At 46.7% G+C, this 16432-nt stretch overlaps 1 protein-coding gene and 1 long non-coding RNA gene across 2 annotated transcripts in view; both read right to left on the bottom strand.

The window, feature by feature from the left end:
* Positions 1-9046: 9046 nt before the first annotated feature.
* The window catches only part of LOC132322281 (uncharacterized), a 247108-nt gene continuing 239722 nt past the window's right edge, over positions 9047-16432 (bottom strand). The window contains exons 2-4 of the long non-coding RNA XR_009485074.1: positions 10895-11553; positions 10421-10538; positions 9047-10042 (exon numbers count right to left, since the gene is read on the bottom strand). This is a non-coding gene — a long non-coding RNA (uncharacterized LOC132322281). The remainder of the gene's footprint in view (positions 10043-10420; positions 10539-10894; positions 11554-16432) is intronic.
* LOC132341981 (uncharacterized) lies at positions 12651-16367 on the bottom strand. The gene is made up of 4 exons (XM_059874157.1): positions 15854-16367; positions 14824-15171; positions 13808-13974; positions 12651-12764 (listed from the first exon to the last, which is right to left on the bottom strand). Exons 1-4 carry the CDS (start codon positions 16365-16367, stop codon positions 12651-12653), a joined length of 1143 nt encoding a protein of 380 aa, XP_059730140.1.

Here is a 16432-nt window from a genome sequence, read left to right as displayed (position 1 = left end):
GTCAGAATAAAGTCTTGATGCCTGATAAATGGGAAAATACGAAATATGCTGACTAGATCACAATGTTTCAAGGGATCATTGCATTTCAGTCTTATTTGACCAAGTCAGTGATCCAAGCGAGAAAGGACTGGTCAATTACGACAGAGAAAGCAGGTGAAAGACATGTCTAGGTCTGCTGCAGCTGGGGTCACTAATGAAGTGTGTGGGTTGTGAAGTTGGGAAGGGATTCCAGATCAGATGATTTTAACGTGACATTACTAAATGCATGATCTTTACACAACCACATTGGCAACAAATATCACAACATAAGAAATGTTGGTATTCCTTGCATTTAGGAAAGGATGGGGAGAAGGAAGGTATGGAGTTTTCAGGAATATCCAAACAAATACTCTTTATTCCAGATCAATATGGAATTTTCTCTAAGCAAAAACATTAAGTGGACGGCTCTCCACCCATTTAATTTTTTTACTAAAATTCAGTGAAAGATACTATTTTGGAGCGTAAATACTTTCATGTTGAAAACACAAGTGTGCTGAGAGATTTTGAAGTCTGGGCCAATGACAATTCACTGTTGAAAATCCAAGTCTAAAACTTTTCAAATTAAATGACCCAGGATAAAGTAGGAAACACAAGTCCTTCCCTTGAACCTTTGCTTGCCTCTTCTAGCTCATTCCTGAAAGTGGCAGGCAAAGAGGATCCCACAGAAATCAGAGGAGCATCAGGGTCTATCCCTAAAAGGCAACTGCAGATGTGAAAGAACTTGGGAATCAGAGGCACATTAATGAGCCACTTGTGAGTCCAACTGTTAGTCAAGAGCCCTTTTCCAAAGAAATGCCAGCTTCTCTCCAGGAAGTTGAGCAGCAGGACATTATGGCTCATGTAGCTGGCAGGTATAAAACAGAAAAAGCTTTTTTATAAAGGAAATTTGTGGGAACGAACCCTGGTATTCACTGGTCACAGCAGGATGAAGAACCCATTTGATCAGACTCTGGCTCTTAGTAAGAAAGGGAGAAACCTCTCTTTATTATATCAGGCCCAGCTGTTCATGGTCAGAGGTCGTATCAGCTGCTCAGCAGAAGGCACAGCTTTAACTCCAGCTCATCACGCCTGGAGGCAGCCCTGGAAGTGCTCCTGCACCTCAGCTGGTGGCAGAGCACAGGGACACCCGCATGCCCTCCTTAGACCCCAATGTGCCATAAACTAAAGGCATCTCCCCGAGCCAACCACCCAGTGCAGCCCTTAGCACAGAGCATGTCATGGCCAGTGACGTCTGCATGAAAGAATACACAGAAAAGTACAATTGGAAAACATATTGGGGGCTCAATGAAAACCAGAAAAAATTCAGCCTTTGGTACTTACCTTCATAAATGAGCATACATACTAGCTCTTTCCCCTAAATCGTGGTTAAGCAGTCTGCACTTTTTACAGCAGTGTCCTAAAATTCTTCCCTTCACTCATTCCCAGCTGGCAGAACTCTCACACAACCTGTTTTTCCTTCTAAGGGTAAGGAAGGACTTAGTTCAGATGAACTGTGCTGCTTCCTCTGAAAGATACAAAATTGTGGAAATAATAATATATGCAAAGTGGTAGGTTCTCTAAGGCAGGCCATTGGTAAGTAAAATAAGGACTGTTGACATTTAGCCTCATGTGCACATAAGATAACAATCAAACCATTTTCTCACCTTCATGAAAAATACTTTTTGTGCTCCCAGAAATGGCACAGCCAAATAAGGCCGAACTCAGATACAAATGCGTTCCTGGCCATACAAATGGCCAAACAAAGGACAGCTGCCGGCGGCGCTTTTCCCGCGGTCCCGAGTGCCCCAAGCGCGGCTCAAAGCGGCGTCTCACCCGCTCAGCTCACTCCGGCCCGCCGAGCCGAGCCTGCCCCGGAGCGTCAGGAGCAGGGAGGGAAGCTCAGCAGCTCGGCTCGGTGCCGTGTGCTCCGCTCGGGGCTCCCGAGAGCTCCTGCGGGGCGGGAGCAGCCCCGGGCAGCGGGGAGCAGCTCCTGCTGCGGCAGCCGGGCAGCCTCGGGGGCTGCGGGGGCACGGCCCGGGCAGGGCTTGGCTCAGCCCCGGGCAAAGCTCTCCGCAAAGCTGCGTGCCGGCCGTGAGAAGGGCGGGGGATCTGCTCCAGTGATCCCTGCAATGCCCGAACCCAGAGCCCACGGGAAAGGCCGCCTGGGGCACAGCCACTTTCCCGTTCATCCTGCGGCCTTTTCGGAGCTGCCAAAGGGGCCCGGGTCTCTCCTCGCCGCCTGCGGGCATCGGCACATGGCAGGGAGCTGTCAGTCGGAGCGGGGCTCATCCAGGCTGGGGGCTGCTGCAAACCGGGCATCAAAACGTCTGTTCCCGAATTCCTGTGTGCCGACGCCTGTGCCGGATAGGAGGAGTTCCACACCTGTGAAAAACTCCTGCACATTCGCAGCAGCCCCAGCAGCCGTGGGTGTACACCATTGCAGAACAGTGTGCTTGGGAATTCTCAGCCAGCCTGATAGGCATATTGAAGGTTTCTGCAGTCAATCAGTAAATCGGTCATTGATTTTAAGGTTTAAAAACTTAAAAATTAGAGTAAGAATTTTAAACAGTTACATTACAACTTACCTATATCCCAAATGAATTTTTGCATTCGAATTTTTGAGGAGACAAACCTCTCACAAACTAGGACAACTGTCTTTTCTCTATAGGGAAACACCTTACAAATATTATTACAACTGAATTAATAATCCATGTTTTCTCTGCAGGTTCCATTAAACACAGCCTAAAAAATATGTCACAGGAAATAGTTGTAAGCTGAGTTATTAAGTTACAAAATGCAGCAAAGGCCTGTCTGTGTACATAAACACATTTTCTCTCTCATCCCACGACTCATTCTGCAAGTTGCAATAAACAGCTGAGGGCTCTCAGTAGCTCCAAGTCCTTCCTCTTACCATCCTGAATGAATGGGCAAAAGTAGCAATAAAAAGTATAAACAATTCTTCGATTCTATTAAAGCTTAAATCTTAAAAGATCAGTTTTTATTTTGTGTCTTCCAGGGGAAGCAGACGTACCAAACACACAGGAGAACATGATTTTACACAGTGCTGTTTGGTGTGGCAGATGGTGTGGTCAGGAGCTGCTTTCCTCAGGAACTGGTGGATAATCCCTCTCTAAGCCTCAAGAGCTGCAAAATGAATAAAGCCTGAAGGGGCCAACTTGCACTTCACGTGTTAGATGGTAACCCTTACATACTCCGAGCAGTGTTTAATAAGGCAGTTAAGGGATACTGGGAAAACATCCTCTCCTGACTTATCTGTGATTTGCAGGTAAGAAGAAATGTTGGTTTTCCATAGAGATAATGAGTGTTTACATTGAGGAATTCCCTAGACCTGCCTGAGAACGTTGCACTTCAGAGAAGGCGATGAAGCAATATAGGGATCAAAACAAAACTTAGAGTAGAGTTGAGAATAAAAACACAGAAACACATATTACAAATATTACCCCATTTGATACACTGAATGACTGTAACTTTTTTTTTTGAGTTGTACAAGTATTCATCTATATTTTTTTTCACATTTATTTTTAAGTAAGACTGTACAAATAAAGTAAGGAAAAGCACAAAGTACAGTAATACTGTCCAAAGAGAGATGTTAAATACAGGCAGAATTAAATGGCATGAAACAGTGTCAAGCAATTTCTGAAGGCATCTGAAGTCCGCTGGTGAGTCACTGACTGAAAGGAATGGTAGAAACAGCAGAACAAATGTAAAAAAGACAAGACTGGCTATCACATCTTTAATAAATATCCATGCATAAGTGTCTTCTATTATGATAAAAATGTTTGTCCTGTTCATGTCAGTGAAAGGATTCTTGCTGACTGCAGTGGGCTGGAAACTGCATGCTTTGTGAAAAGGTGACAGAGAAAACGTTAAAGTGGTCAGTCTATCCTTTGTAATCAGTCTCTGTTTTCTCCAATAAAAATGAGGTACATGCTTATAAATCACAATCATTCCTCTGCTCTCTAAGACTTATTTTGTATTGCACACCAGTCTTAAAATTGAATTTGCTGTTCCCTTTTCTATTCTTCTAGCAGTCACACGAGTAGGGACAAGAAGTGCTGACAGCTCACAGAGAAGAGTCAGAAAGTGCATCCCACTTGTGTGGTTTTTTTGGTTTTTATTGCTACATCACATACATGTGTGACCCTCTCCTTCAGTGAGTTTCACTGTAACCACTCATACCTGCCAAATATCAGCACAATTCAGCAAAGGGATTAATTTGTTTCAAAAGTCAGACTCCTAAAGTCTGTGCCCTTCATGAAGCTTTGTTCCCATCATTGGAGACCTCCTCAAAAAAGCCTCTTGGGTTTATCCTGGGAGCTATGAGCAGAAGTGCCAGCTGGGCACGTCTGCAGCTGCCAACATCTCCTGCAGCCCCTCATGTCGCTGAGCTGAGCTAGATTTTAATATCTAGATATGTATAGATATAGAAATAGATATAGATATAGATACAGATATAGATATAGATAGATATAGATAGAGATAGAGATGATATAGATATATCTAAAGAAGATGAGTGTACCTTCCACCTCAGCAGCTCATCTCCTGTACCTGAGACCCCTGGCCTGCATCCCATGTCTGTAGGGTCCATGTGTGTATGGGAGACCCTTTTCCTTCTGGAGCAGCCAGTGAAGCACAACAGATCCCACAGGCTGGTGAAATTGATCAAGATGCCCTCATGAAGGCACCTGAACCGAGGATGAGATCTCCACCAGCTCTACAGGTAGTTTGGATACCCAGCTCCCAAGCAGGCACAGGTACATGGGAAACTAAAGTACAGCCTGAAATTATTAAATAGCAACTGTAATCCACCTCATTTTTACTGAGGAAAATAAGGGCTGCGAAGAACATGCAGTCCTACTACAGAAACTTTATGTAGCTGCCTAAGAGTGTTTGAGAGCATTTTTGAGGGGAGATGCCAATTTTTATTTGGCTGTGCAAAAGGACATGTGTGTTCTGCAGGTCTTGGGGGGTATCTGTAGGCTCTTTATGGACATTTTGTGTTTAAAACAGTATTAGATGTCTGTGCTGAGACCACAGAACTAAATTCTGGATACCTGGTTATCAGAGACTCAGAAGCCCAGAAGAGCAAAGACAAACATCAAAGTAAAATTGATTCTTGGTTTAGATGGCTTAAAATAATAAAATGTGAAGAATATTAAAGCTTTTTTAGTATTACTTTTCCTAGATGGAAACTATAAAGTCTGTAATTTAAACTGTTTCTTAGAATCCATGGCTGCACTACCCTATTACCAAGAGTACAAATATAAGCTGAAAGAATAAATCATGCTGCACATGGATAATCAAGAAATTTTGTAATGTGGTCTGAGCAATAACAAATCTTTGATATTGAACTGCATTGCTGCTGCCTCAGCAACCCCCAGATGAACAAGCAGAATAATTAACTATGTAATGTACTGACTTTTCCTGCCTTTCTAAACAGGACATTATGATACTGGCCACTTGTATTTACAATTCTGCATCATGTTGCTGAATTGTCATTTTTATGATGGCTTACAGAATCTGTTAATCAGGTTTTTTCTACTGGCTCATTTTCTCCTTTATAGCCATGGCAATTTCAGAGATTTGTTTTGCTCTCAGCAAATTTGCTGACAGACTGCAAATCAGACCTGTGTTTACTTGCAATGTTGCACAGCTCCAGGGAATTCTTCGGATGGCAGTTGATGTCATTTACAGCACTTTCTGATACTTCAGTGACAAATCAAGCGATACTGGTTCCATGCTGCAAGCTGTAGCAATGGGTTTGTCTTTTAAATCTGTGGGCTGAGACTAAAATAATCAGCATGAATTATTCAGCAACATGCAAGAAGTGATGAGTTTTCAATCAGTATAAATCTAATCCATATAAAATACATTTTAAGTATAACTAAGATGAGCAAGATAGGCTTTTTTTATTGTATCAAATGATTCTTTGAATCCTCAAGGGTCAGCATCTCTTATCCTCATCATTGATGAGATCTTCATATTAACTGCTAGACAACATCCTACAGGTAGTTTGTGCAACCCTACTGGTAACAATGTCTGGTGTTTACCACAGATGAGGCATCAATTTTGTTTTTCTTTGGTGACAATTAAAATTATTGTTTGCACACTCCTAAATCAAACTTCAGGGTTGTCAATATTTTAATGGATTAATTTTTCAAAGAACAGCTGTGTTTCTGTTCCTGATTTTACTGAGAAAGAACAGAACACAAGGATAGCAAAAATGTAGATGAGAACTTGTTTATGTATAGCATTTATTCAGCTGATATTGCATACCAAGTATATATATACATGATTCTTAGGTAATGGTGTATTTAACCAGGCGATTACAAAGTGATGTAAAATAACTCTCAAGCTTTAAAAGATTTGCTCTCCTCCCTTCCTTTAACCTTTCTGTTCCTGAGAACCACGGGTAGTTATAAATGATAAAGAAGTAAAGAAGTTGCAAGGTATCAATTGGTCTAGTGGATTACTGTCTTTAAAATAAAAATCAAAAGTATATGCATGCCTTGTTTCCTAGGGAAAAAAAGGGAAAAAAGACTACTCTAGTTTTTTATTCCTGGGCGTTAATCAGATTTAATGGAAATATTGTACAGAATAAAATAGAATTTGGATTAATTTTAAACCAGCTCTGCAATTCTCATCCTTAATAGTTTTAGCAAAGTGTCTTTCTACTGTAGGAACCTCAGAAAAGTATTTGAAATAAATTTCTGTGGAACCGTGCTGCTGGAAAACAAGTACACATTCTTAAGGTTACCCTTTTCTTCACACAGATAAATGTTACAAACATATACAATTACAAACATATATGTGTGAGTGTGTGTATATATATATATATATATATAAATCAGCTAAAGAAGAAAATGCATGATTCTAAATTTGGAGCACTACCTTTTGGAAGCACAGATGGTAATTAATGCAGAGATAGTCAAAGAAATCAAAAATCCACTATTAGCAGTGGTCTGACTAGTTCTGAGGTCTTATACCTGCTATAATTTATAATCAGGTCTGCTTTCTGCAGTGGGTTGTGTAGGAATTAGTAAAGATAAGAAGATTTTTAGAAAGCTGGGAAAGCAGGCCTTAGAAACAGAAAGAGCCAAGAAACTTAGAGTTAGCTGCAGCTGCAAAGTCTTAAAGTAGAAAAAGTACAGCCAGCGAGGACATCAAACAATAGCTTGAGTCCTAGGCTTGGCTAAGATAGGCTTAAGACTGCAGGAAAATATGCTTAGCAAGGTAGTAGAAGGTTTTAAGCTTATTAATGGAATACTGTGTATTGTTAATAGAAAGAAGACAAGCAAGCACTGTGTGAAGCAGGTGTATGTGTACTTTTAGTAATCAGTTAAAACAACTGGCTGTAAGCGTTAGCAATATGCTATTGGCTAAAAAATTTTTAAGATGCTCTGTAACAAAGAAATCTTTGGCTGCTGCTGTCTGTACGTTAGCTTTGCCATCTTCCTATTGTCCTAACCGTGTAATGAGACCGATGCTGCTAATAAAGCTCAAGTAACGTATCCCAGCAATCCTGTCCCGTTCATGAGAAAGAAAAATGCCAACACAAACTGCAGCTCAAGAAGCCAAAGAGATCCTGCAGGACAGGTGACTGTGCTGTGACTGCAGCACCAGGAGGGGTAGCTGGCAGCTCAGGAGAGGCTCCGCTGTCCATCCGCGATGTGCCCGCTGCTCCTGCGTCCTGCGAGTCCTTCCCTGGCGGTGGCAGCAGGAGCTGCTTCCTGCCGCTGGCCAGCTCCTCTCCCTGGAGTCCCTTCCCGTGCTGGCAGGACAAGCTCCCTCTTGCCTGGAGCCAAATGCGTGCCCACGCCTAGGGCTGCTTTTGCCAGGTTTCTTTTTCCAAGCATTTGTCTCCCAGGCTTCTGCCCCAGCCCAGGGATGTTTGTCATTTCCATCCCCAGGTAGGTTTACAGGGTGAACAATTGTGGCTTTAACTAAGAGGTGAATCATTAAGATTGTGGTGCTTTCCTGTACACAATGTCCTGTTAAGACCAAGAAGAAGCTGCTCCTGCTTACCACGCCGTTTATTCCACACTGCATGACTAAGGAAAATCTATCCTTTTCCTCACTAAGTTCAGGCTACAGCTGAGTGCAAATATGTGATAAAAGGGAATAAATGCCAGAATCCCGTTACATTTTTCCCCTCCCCATCCACGGTGCCTGAGGGGGTTCTAGAGATGGACGACAGCTCTCAGACAAATAATCTCAGACGGATGTTTCACAGACAAGACAGGTCTGTTACCCACAGCTGGACAGACCTGTGAGGAATTGGGTGCCACGGCTGTCATACACGCATCAGAGCTTCAGAATCAGTGAAGAAATAGGGACAAACGTTGATGTGGTCACTTATCATGGAAATGAGAAGTGCCCCAAAGCCAATGTCAGTTTAAAAGGGAAATTCATTGCAGATTGCTACAACTGAACTGCTTAGATACAGTGACCACTGCCTGTTACAAAGTGGCTACAGAATCACAACTCTGCTGACCTTATATAATAAACAGACAAATGTCCATTTCGGTTCCCAAAATCGAGTATGTTACAGCTTTCTAAGTGCTGCCTACATATCTCTGTGTGTGTCTGTATGTAAAGAACAAAAAAAGGACTGAATTCCCTGCATATCCACAGAGCAGGAGTGGAGCGCTCAGTGGAGTCCCGGAGTTTTCTCAGCAGGCCTCTGCAGCGAGTTCTGAGCCAAGGCGTGGCTCTGCTGCCAGCCCAAATCTGCACTTCCCTTGCCTAGCCTGAGTGCAGGTGGGGCATGTGCTGGCCATGGCCGGAGATTTCCACGGCCAAAATCCTCCAGCATTTCCATCTGCTCATGGCTTTGGGTAGCACAAATCACACAACACCCATCACAGCTGACAAATGGCTTTTCTTGCAGATTGCTACAGCCGCACTGCTGAGCCACAAATGCATGACAATCAATTTCAGTTGAAAAATGTCATTTATTACAAATTGCTACACCTGCACTGGCAATACAGAACTACACAAATCTCAGTTTAGGGTAAAACCAGGAATTTATTAGATTATTACAACCAGTCAGTATAAAAATATACAAATACCAACTTCAGATAAGAAAAACTTATTTATTGCCAACCTCTACAACAACTCACTATACACAAAGATCAATTAGGTGTTTAAGGACTTAATTTATTACCTATTACTACAAACGTACAGCCCATACAGAAACACAACAATACCATTCCCTCTCTAAACAGACCTACACTAAGAATTCAGTATAGAGAATTATACAACTATACCACTCCACACATGTTGAAATGGAATTAAATACATACATATATGAACATATATATAAATACATATACAAATATAACAATCTACAGATGTAAATATAAATTAAGCATCGCATATTACATATTACATACAATATATATATATAAGTAAATATATAAATCAAAACCTATCTATAAATATACAAATATCACCAATCTAAATATACACCCAACTATATCAGTACAAATATACAGCTTTACATCTAGATACATATGTAAATATTATTATATAGACAGAAATAGATCAATAAACATTAAAAAATATTAAAAGAGACATATCAACCAGTACAACTTCCAATACAGAGATTTAAAGAGACATATACCTATAACTGCATCAATACAGATAACTGAACAGCTGTAAAACTAGGAAATACAACTAAACACAGATATAACAACATACATGTATACTTAGATACAAATATATACATACATGTAATTACAAACATATATGTATATATATGCATACATTTATATAATACATCAATAAATACAAAAACAAATATATAGAAATATTCCTATACAAAAAGAAGCCTACACATGAACATATCCATATAATAATCCCTCTCTATGTGCAAGTCCAGACTTCTTTAAATAGAGCTCCAAGAAGAGGGATCCCAGCTGCCCCACCTTCAAAGCCTCTTCCTTGGTCTCCGCCTCCCGTGCAGAGCAGCTCTCCTGGACAGGGACAGCAGATGGGACATCTGGCAAGCAAAGGGAACTCTGAGTGAGTAGGGGGACTCCCATACTTGGCAGCAGCTGCACTTCCATCAGGGAAGAGGAAATCTCAGAGCCTTCCCAGAAGGGTTGGAAAGAAAAAGCAACCGAACGGGCCAGGCTGTGGTGAGCGCAGCCGCGGCGGGACCGTCCCGCAGCCCCGGCAGCCCGGCACAGGCGGCACAGCTGCCGGGCCCTGCCGGCACAGCTGCCTTGGCCAAGGACAGCCCCTGTGCCGGCCGGGGCAGCTGCGCTGAGCGGCCCCAGCACGGGCAGGGCCCGCTCCTGCCCCGCCGGGCAGTGCCCACGGCCACAGCCCACGCCGCCCTCAGCCCCACCCTGCCTGCCCGGGCCAGTGGCCTCACCCGAGCTCTCTCCAGGCTGGCAGCAGCAGGTCCCCGTTCCCTGCTCCTGCTGCTGGCCTTCAGCTTCTCCCTGCTGGCTCCTGTCAGTCTCCGGCTGTCCTCAAGATCTTCCTTGCAGCTGGGGCAAAAGTGGAGGCTCTGGAATTGGTTCCAAGGCCTGGCAGAGCTGAAGTCCCGGAGCCCTCTGTGCTCTCTGCTGGCCCCCTCCATCCCCCCAGCCCCGCCATGCTTTCACTGAACCCCCAGCCCCCTTCAGTTTCTTCAGCCCCTTACAGTCCTCTCATCCCCTCAGTCCCTTCTAACGCATTTCATCTTCTGAGACCTGCCAGCCCCTCAGCCTGTGCCACTTCCCTGTCACCTCAGTGCCACCATCGGCCTCGGCTGCCCCACAGCCCCCAGCCCCAGCAGCAGCTCAGGCTCCCCGTCCCTTCAGCGCCACCGCCCCCTCAGCCCCCTCAGCCCCCTCTGTCTCACCGTCCTTCAGCAGCTCCTCAGGGGACAGTGCCTGGGGCCAGCGGCAGCTCCCACCGCTCCAGGGACAGCCGGGGCTGGAAGTGCTGATCCGGCCGGCCCGGCCGCCAGCTCGGACCCAGCACAGGGAGAGGGGACACAGGGGGCACAGGGGGAAAAGCAAGAGGTGAGAAAGGCAGCCGAGGGAAAAAGGGGTAAAAATGCAGCCTAGGCCTACACCAACAAGAGCCTATCCATTTAAAATCCATATACTTCTAACTACGTAAAAATCCAGATTTATAAATATAAATATATAAATATATATATATTACTCTATACATATATAAATGTACACTTGAAAATCTATAAATGTAACTACATACCTACAAATACAATTACACCCCATCTATAATGATATATACAGATTTAACTATATAGATGTATATATATATATGCAGATGTTAACACACATCGATAAATCCATAAATATAACTATGCGGATATATAAATAGGACTGTACAAATCTATAAATGTAACTATATGGATATATAAATAGAATTATAGAAATTTATAAATCTATATAGAAATGGAGGGATTCCACCTGCCCGATGGTCACAGGCTCTCCCTCTGATCCTTCTTCCCATGCAGGGCAGCCCTCCTGGCAAGGTAGATCAGGTGGATGTCTGGAAAGCAAAGGGAACACTGGGTCAATATTGGCCTCTGTGCATCTTTGCCGTTGGAAGGAACTGTCCTTCTATCAAAGACTGAAAAGATGGCTGGATAGGCAGACTCTCACTTGGCAGTTTAAAGCCTGCTCTTTAAAGAGCCAGAATCCTTACAAGTTTTCAAACCTTCTGAAGTTTTGAAGTAGCCCAAAAAACTCACAGCACTCACAGTGCAAAGGGCCCCCATGAGAGCTTGAAGCACAGACACTTCCAGGTGCCACAAAGAAGCCCAGCCTTGTTCTTTCTCTGTGCTGACAGAGAGACCTCAGTCCTCACTGAAATGGCTGAAGCTGAAGGTGCTGGGAGCTGAGTTATGAACTAGCACCGTTCCCTGCCATCTACAGCCTGCCCTCTGCAGTGAGCAACAGCTCCTCCAAAACACCCACCAGCTCTGGGATGAACAGCAGGGAGGGAAAGAGCTCCCTAGCAGGCCTGCAGGCTGCACCAGCTTTGCTCAAGAATGCAGATCCAATGTGCTCTCTCTCTCCTTTAGCTCTCGCTAATTTGGGGTAATTTAATTATTTCCTTGAGCTGCTGGATTTGTGACTAATGATTTCCTTGGTCTCAGAGCTTCAGCTGCTTGTATTTTTTATCTATCTCACTACACCTATCAGCAGACTGGCACTACATTGATTTAATGCTTGGAGACAAAAAGCTTGGACTTCTACACTGACTTTTTTCTGGGCTTTTTCCTCTCTTGCTTCAAGAGTCACTCAGTGTTGCCTCCAGAGCACTGACACCCTGCAGCAAACTTATCCATGGACATCAGCACAAAGCTGGGACACTGGGCTTGCTGACACAAGTCCCACAAGGTCAGGTTTATTCCCTGCTCTCTTGCCACAGCAGAGGACTCAGTGTCACAGCCTCTGGAGAAGCGTGGAGGGCAGGGCTCAGTCAGGGTGTGCCAGTGCAGGATTTGAACTAAAGGCACAAGGAAGCACCAAGCCTGCAGACAGGAACTCAACTCTTCTCATCTCCCTCCCTGCCAGAGGCAGGCTCAGAGCAGCCATGTCACACCTCTCTAAATAATGGGGGCTCTGTCCTTACCAAGCTCTTTAGGGTTCCTGGAAATAGTTCCCACAGCTCTTGGTGCCTGGCAAAGCTCCCTCTGCTGCAGCTCTGTCCACAGGCTCTCCTCCTGAAGACTCAGGGGCAACATGAATATTCCCCTTGAAAGAGAAACAGAAAGAAAGAAAGATTTCTCACCACTTAGACAAAACACCTGGTCCAACAACTCCATGGCTCACACTCTTAATCCCTTGTTCCTAACAAAAACTCTGGGCCCCAAAGCTCTTAACAGTCAGAAAGATTTGACTTCTCAAACATAGTCTAAAAGCTGTCAAAGCTGACCGTGTTGAAAGTGGGGGTGACACTGAACACATGGAATGGCTGCTAAGGAAGGAGTCCTGCCAGCTCCTGGCACAGGGATGTGCTCCTCCCTCCACAGCCCTGAGCACAGCAGTCTCCCTCCACAGCCCTGAGCACAGCAGTCTCATCCAGGCTGCAGCTTGGCAGGGACAGTGTGGGAACACACATCTCTTCCCACAGAGATGCCCAAGAGCAAGGGGACTGAGCTCTGGAACATGGACACCAAGACTGGCCTGTTTGCCCAGCTGAGGATTTCTCAGAAGGAAACCGCAGTGCAGGCACCAGCTTACTGAGAGGACAAGAAAGCTGCAGCTCCAGCCCAGCCCCAGCCACGGCTCTGGGAGCGCCTACAGGCATGGCAGGGCTCACATAGCAGCAGCAGCTGCAGCCCAGCCCTTGCTTTGCCTTGGCCTTCCCACCCAAAAGAGGCACAGCCCACATCTGCTGCTGGAACAGAGGCACCTGTGGCATGCCCCTCCCTGCACGGGACACTTGGCCTTCAGTGCCACTTCTCCAAACACTCTTCTCTTCTTTCCCATCAAACAAAGCCTCTTAGCCTCTTAGAACCTACCAAGTTTCCACCTCCTCACCACAAATGCCCCTGCACCAGGGATTCTTCCCAGGAAAACAAGCACCCAAACTTGGCCATCAAAGGCTCACACCTTTTCATCCTTCCTCAGGGGGGAGACATTTTCATTCCCTCTTCTTTAGGAAGTCTTGCTTTACCAAGCACAGCCTTCCCTGTCCATTCCCAGCTGAACTCAAGAAGCCTTTGCTTCTCAGCTGTGCAACAACATTCACAAGCTCTCAGTCCAGCCCCTTTCTCCCTGTCCAATGCAGTTACCTGAGCAGAGGGAGCAAACATCTCCTCCAGCGTCTCAAGCACCATGTCCAGATCCGGCGGTGGCAATTCCTCTTCCCCAGGAGTATTCCACAGCCAGCTGGGGGCTGTCCATGCTGCAAAAGCAGCACTGCCAGCTGGAGTGCTGGGGGCTGAAGTGTCTGGGGTGGCTGCAAGAATCCAAACACAATGGTCAGGCTCCACAATGTGTCTTTGGGATGCAGAGCTCTAGTGCTGCCTTGGATCCAACATCACAGGAAGCACACAGCAACCTCAGTTTCAGAAACGTATTCAGACTTCCCAGGGGATTGGAGGAGTGAGTTGTCCTCTTAAAAATATTTCTCCTAATTGACATGTACACAGATTAAACCATACATTGTAAATCTGATATAGATACAGACACACACACACACGGTATAATCACAGCGTTTTGCATCTTCTCAGTAGCTTTGGGATTTGGCTACATTTGGTTTCTCATCACAAAAGACCACAGAAAGTGGATTCGCCCAGGAAGAGCCCAAGAAGAATCTTCACATGCATGCTAAACTTGTACTGTGAGTTTATTCTAAAACCAGCCTTATTTGTGAGGCCGTATTCTGCAGCTGCAGCTGTTGTGGGGCACACAGGGCTCATTTCAATGGCACGGCTTGATTTGCAGGGCAGACAGTCTTAAACATCTGCAATATCCTATCACCATCCTAGTTTGGCTTCCTTCAAAGAAAGGGGAGAGTACACCTAACACTGACCACTTGTTAGGCGGTATCTTTCACCTTACCCTTGTACCCTTAAAGAGAGGCTGTCTGGAAAATGCCCAGAACACCCTCCTAAATCTGCAGCAAGTACAGGAAAAGCAGGCAGAGAATCTTTTTGTTTTCAAGGACCCTCTTCCTTGTTGACTTGACACTTTCTACCTGATTCTCACTTGAGATCTACCCATGATAGAGCAGTGCAGGAAAACTCTTTAAACGGTCATTAACCAGGACCTGCTTGGAAAGCAAGGGTAGAAACTCCTTTCCTACCTGATGGGCTGCAGGCTGGCAACTGCTGCTCTGAAGATGTGCAGCTGCTCCTCTCTGGAGAGGCCATGGAAATGCTGCGATGGTCTACAGGAACCAGAGGAACGATGAGCTCAGGTTGGCATTTAAGCTCCATGGGAACCAGCGGAATGATGAGCTCACGGTGGAGATTAAATTTGCCTGTGCCTGGTTCTTCCGATGAAACCCCAAGAAGTGCAGATGAGGCAAACAGTTTCTTGGGAGAAGCTAGGAAAACCTCAGAGTCCTGAGCACCTGCACTTAGCCTGGGAGGGCCTGGAGGCAGTTCTAGATCCTCAGGTGAGGCAGCACTGAGGTCCTGGTATGAGAGCACTGTGTAGGAGGGAGGGAAGGAAAAAGGAAGCAAAGGGAAGGCTGGGTCACTGTTGGTCATTGGATGTGTTTCACTTGGTAGCAATTGTCAGGCAAGACAAAAGCTCCAATTGTCCCAAGCAGGATGAGAAAGTAGAAGAAAAAAAACAGCCAACATGTTCTGGGGCTATTCAACTAGCAGTTCCTTGTCTACTGAGCTCTCCCCTATTCATTCAACTGTTGGGGAAACCTGTCCTGCTGCTGTTCCTTGACAGGAGACAACTGCCAGAAACCCAACTGCCAGGCCTTTTCCCCACTGCCCCAGAGAGACAGGAGGCTCCCTCCAGCTGGGCGTTAGCAGGACCGAGCCCTCGGCTCACGCACTCACGGAGAGCTCCCCAAGCATTCCAGAGAAAGGCAAGGAGCAGCGCCGGCCATGGTGCACGGCTGGGCCAGCTGCAGCCGAGCGGGGCAGGCTGTGGTGAGCGCAGCCGCGGCGGGACCGTCCCGCAGCCCCGGCAGCCCGGCACAGGCGGCACAGCTGCCGGGCCCTGCCGGCACAGCTGCCTTGGCCAAGGACAGCCCCTGTGCCGGCCGGGGCAGCTGCGCTGAGCGGCCCCAGCACGGGCAGGGCCCGCTCCTGCCCCGCCGGGCAGTGCCCACGGCCACAGCCCACGCCGCCCTCAGCCCCACCCTTTCTCACCGGCTCTGGGGAGCTGCCCGATGGGGAAGGAGAGCGCTGTTCGCTCCGTGTGGAGCTGCTGGAAGCGGCTGGGCTGGCGGCTGCGCACCTCCAGCCCCGCCGCCAGCCGCTGCCTGTTGGCCCTGGTCAGGCGCTTGATGCGGAGCAGGAGGTCGGGGCGGTCGCGCCGAAAGTTGGGGTTCCTGAAGTGGAGCCAGCCCCCGGTATCGGCCGGCTCATCTAAGCCAACCCAGCCCGGCACCTTTTGGAAGCCGTAGAGGTTGAGCTGCCGCACGAAGCTGCCAAAGTGCGTGGCTTGGAAGGACTCCGGTACCGGCCCCGCCCCGTCAGTGCCCGCCCCGTGGGCGTCGCCCGAGCTGAGCAGCTCTCGCTCGAAGAGGGAGCGGTCGATGAGCAGCCCCGTGGCCCGGCTGTCCCAGCGCACGGAGCGGACGTGGGGGCTGTTGGCCAGGCGCCAGAGCTTGGCGGGGAAGGTGCTGGCGCTGAGCCCGGCGGGCAGCGGCAGCTCCGCCATGGCGTCGATCGCCGACTGTCGGCGCAACGCCCGCGGCACAACGGCCGCGGCTGTTCCGGCGGCGC

Source organism: Haemorhous mexicanus, chromosome Z, assembly GCF_027477595.1.
Source record: "Haemorhous mexicanus isolate bHaeMex1 chromosome Z, bHaeMex1.pri, whole genome shotgun sequence".
Taxonomy (NCBI): domain Eukaryota; kingdom Metazoa; phylum Chordata; class Aves; order Passeriformes; family Fringillidae; genus Haemorhous; species Haemorhous mexicanus.
This window is presented reverse-complemented; position numbering and strand designations above follow the sequence as displayed.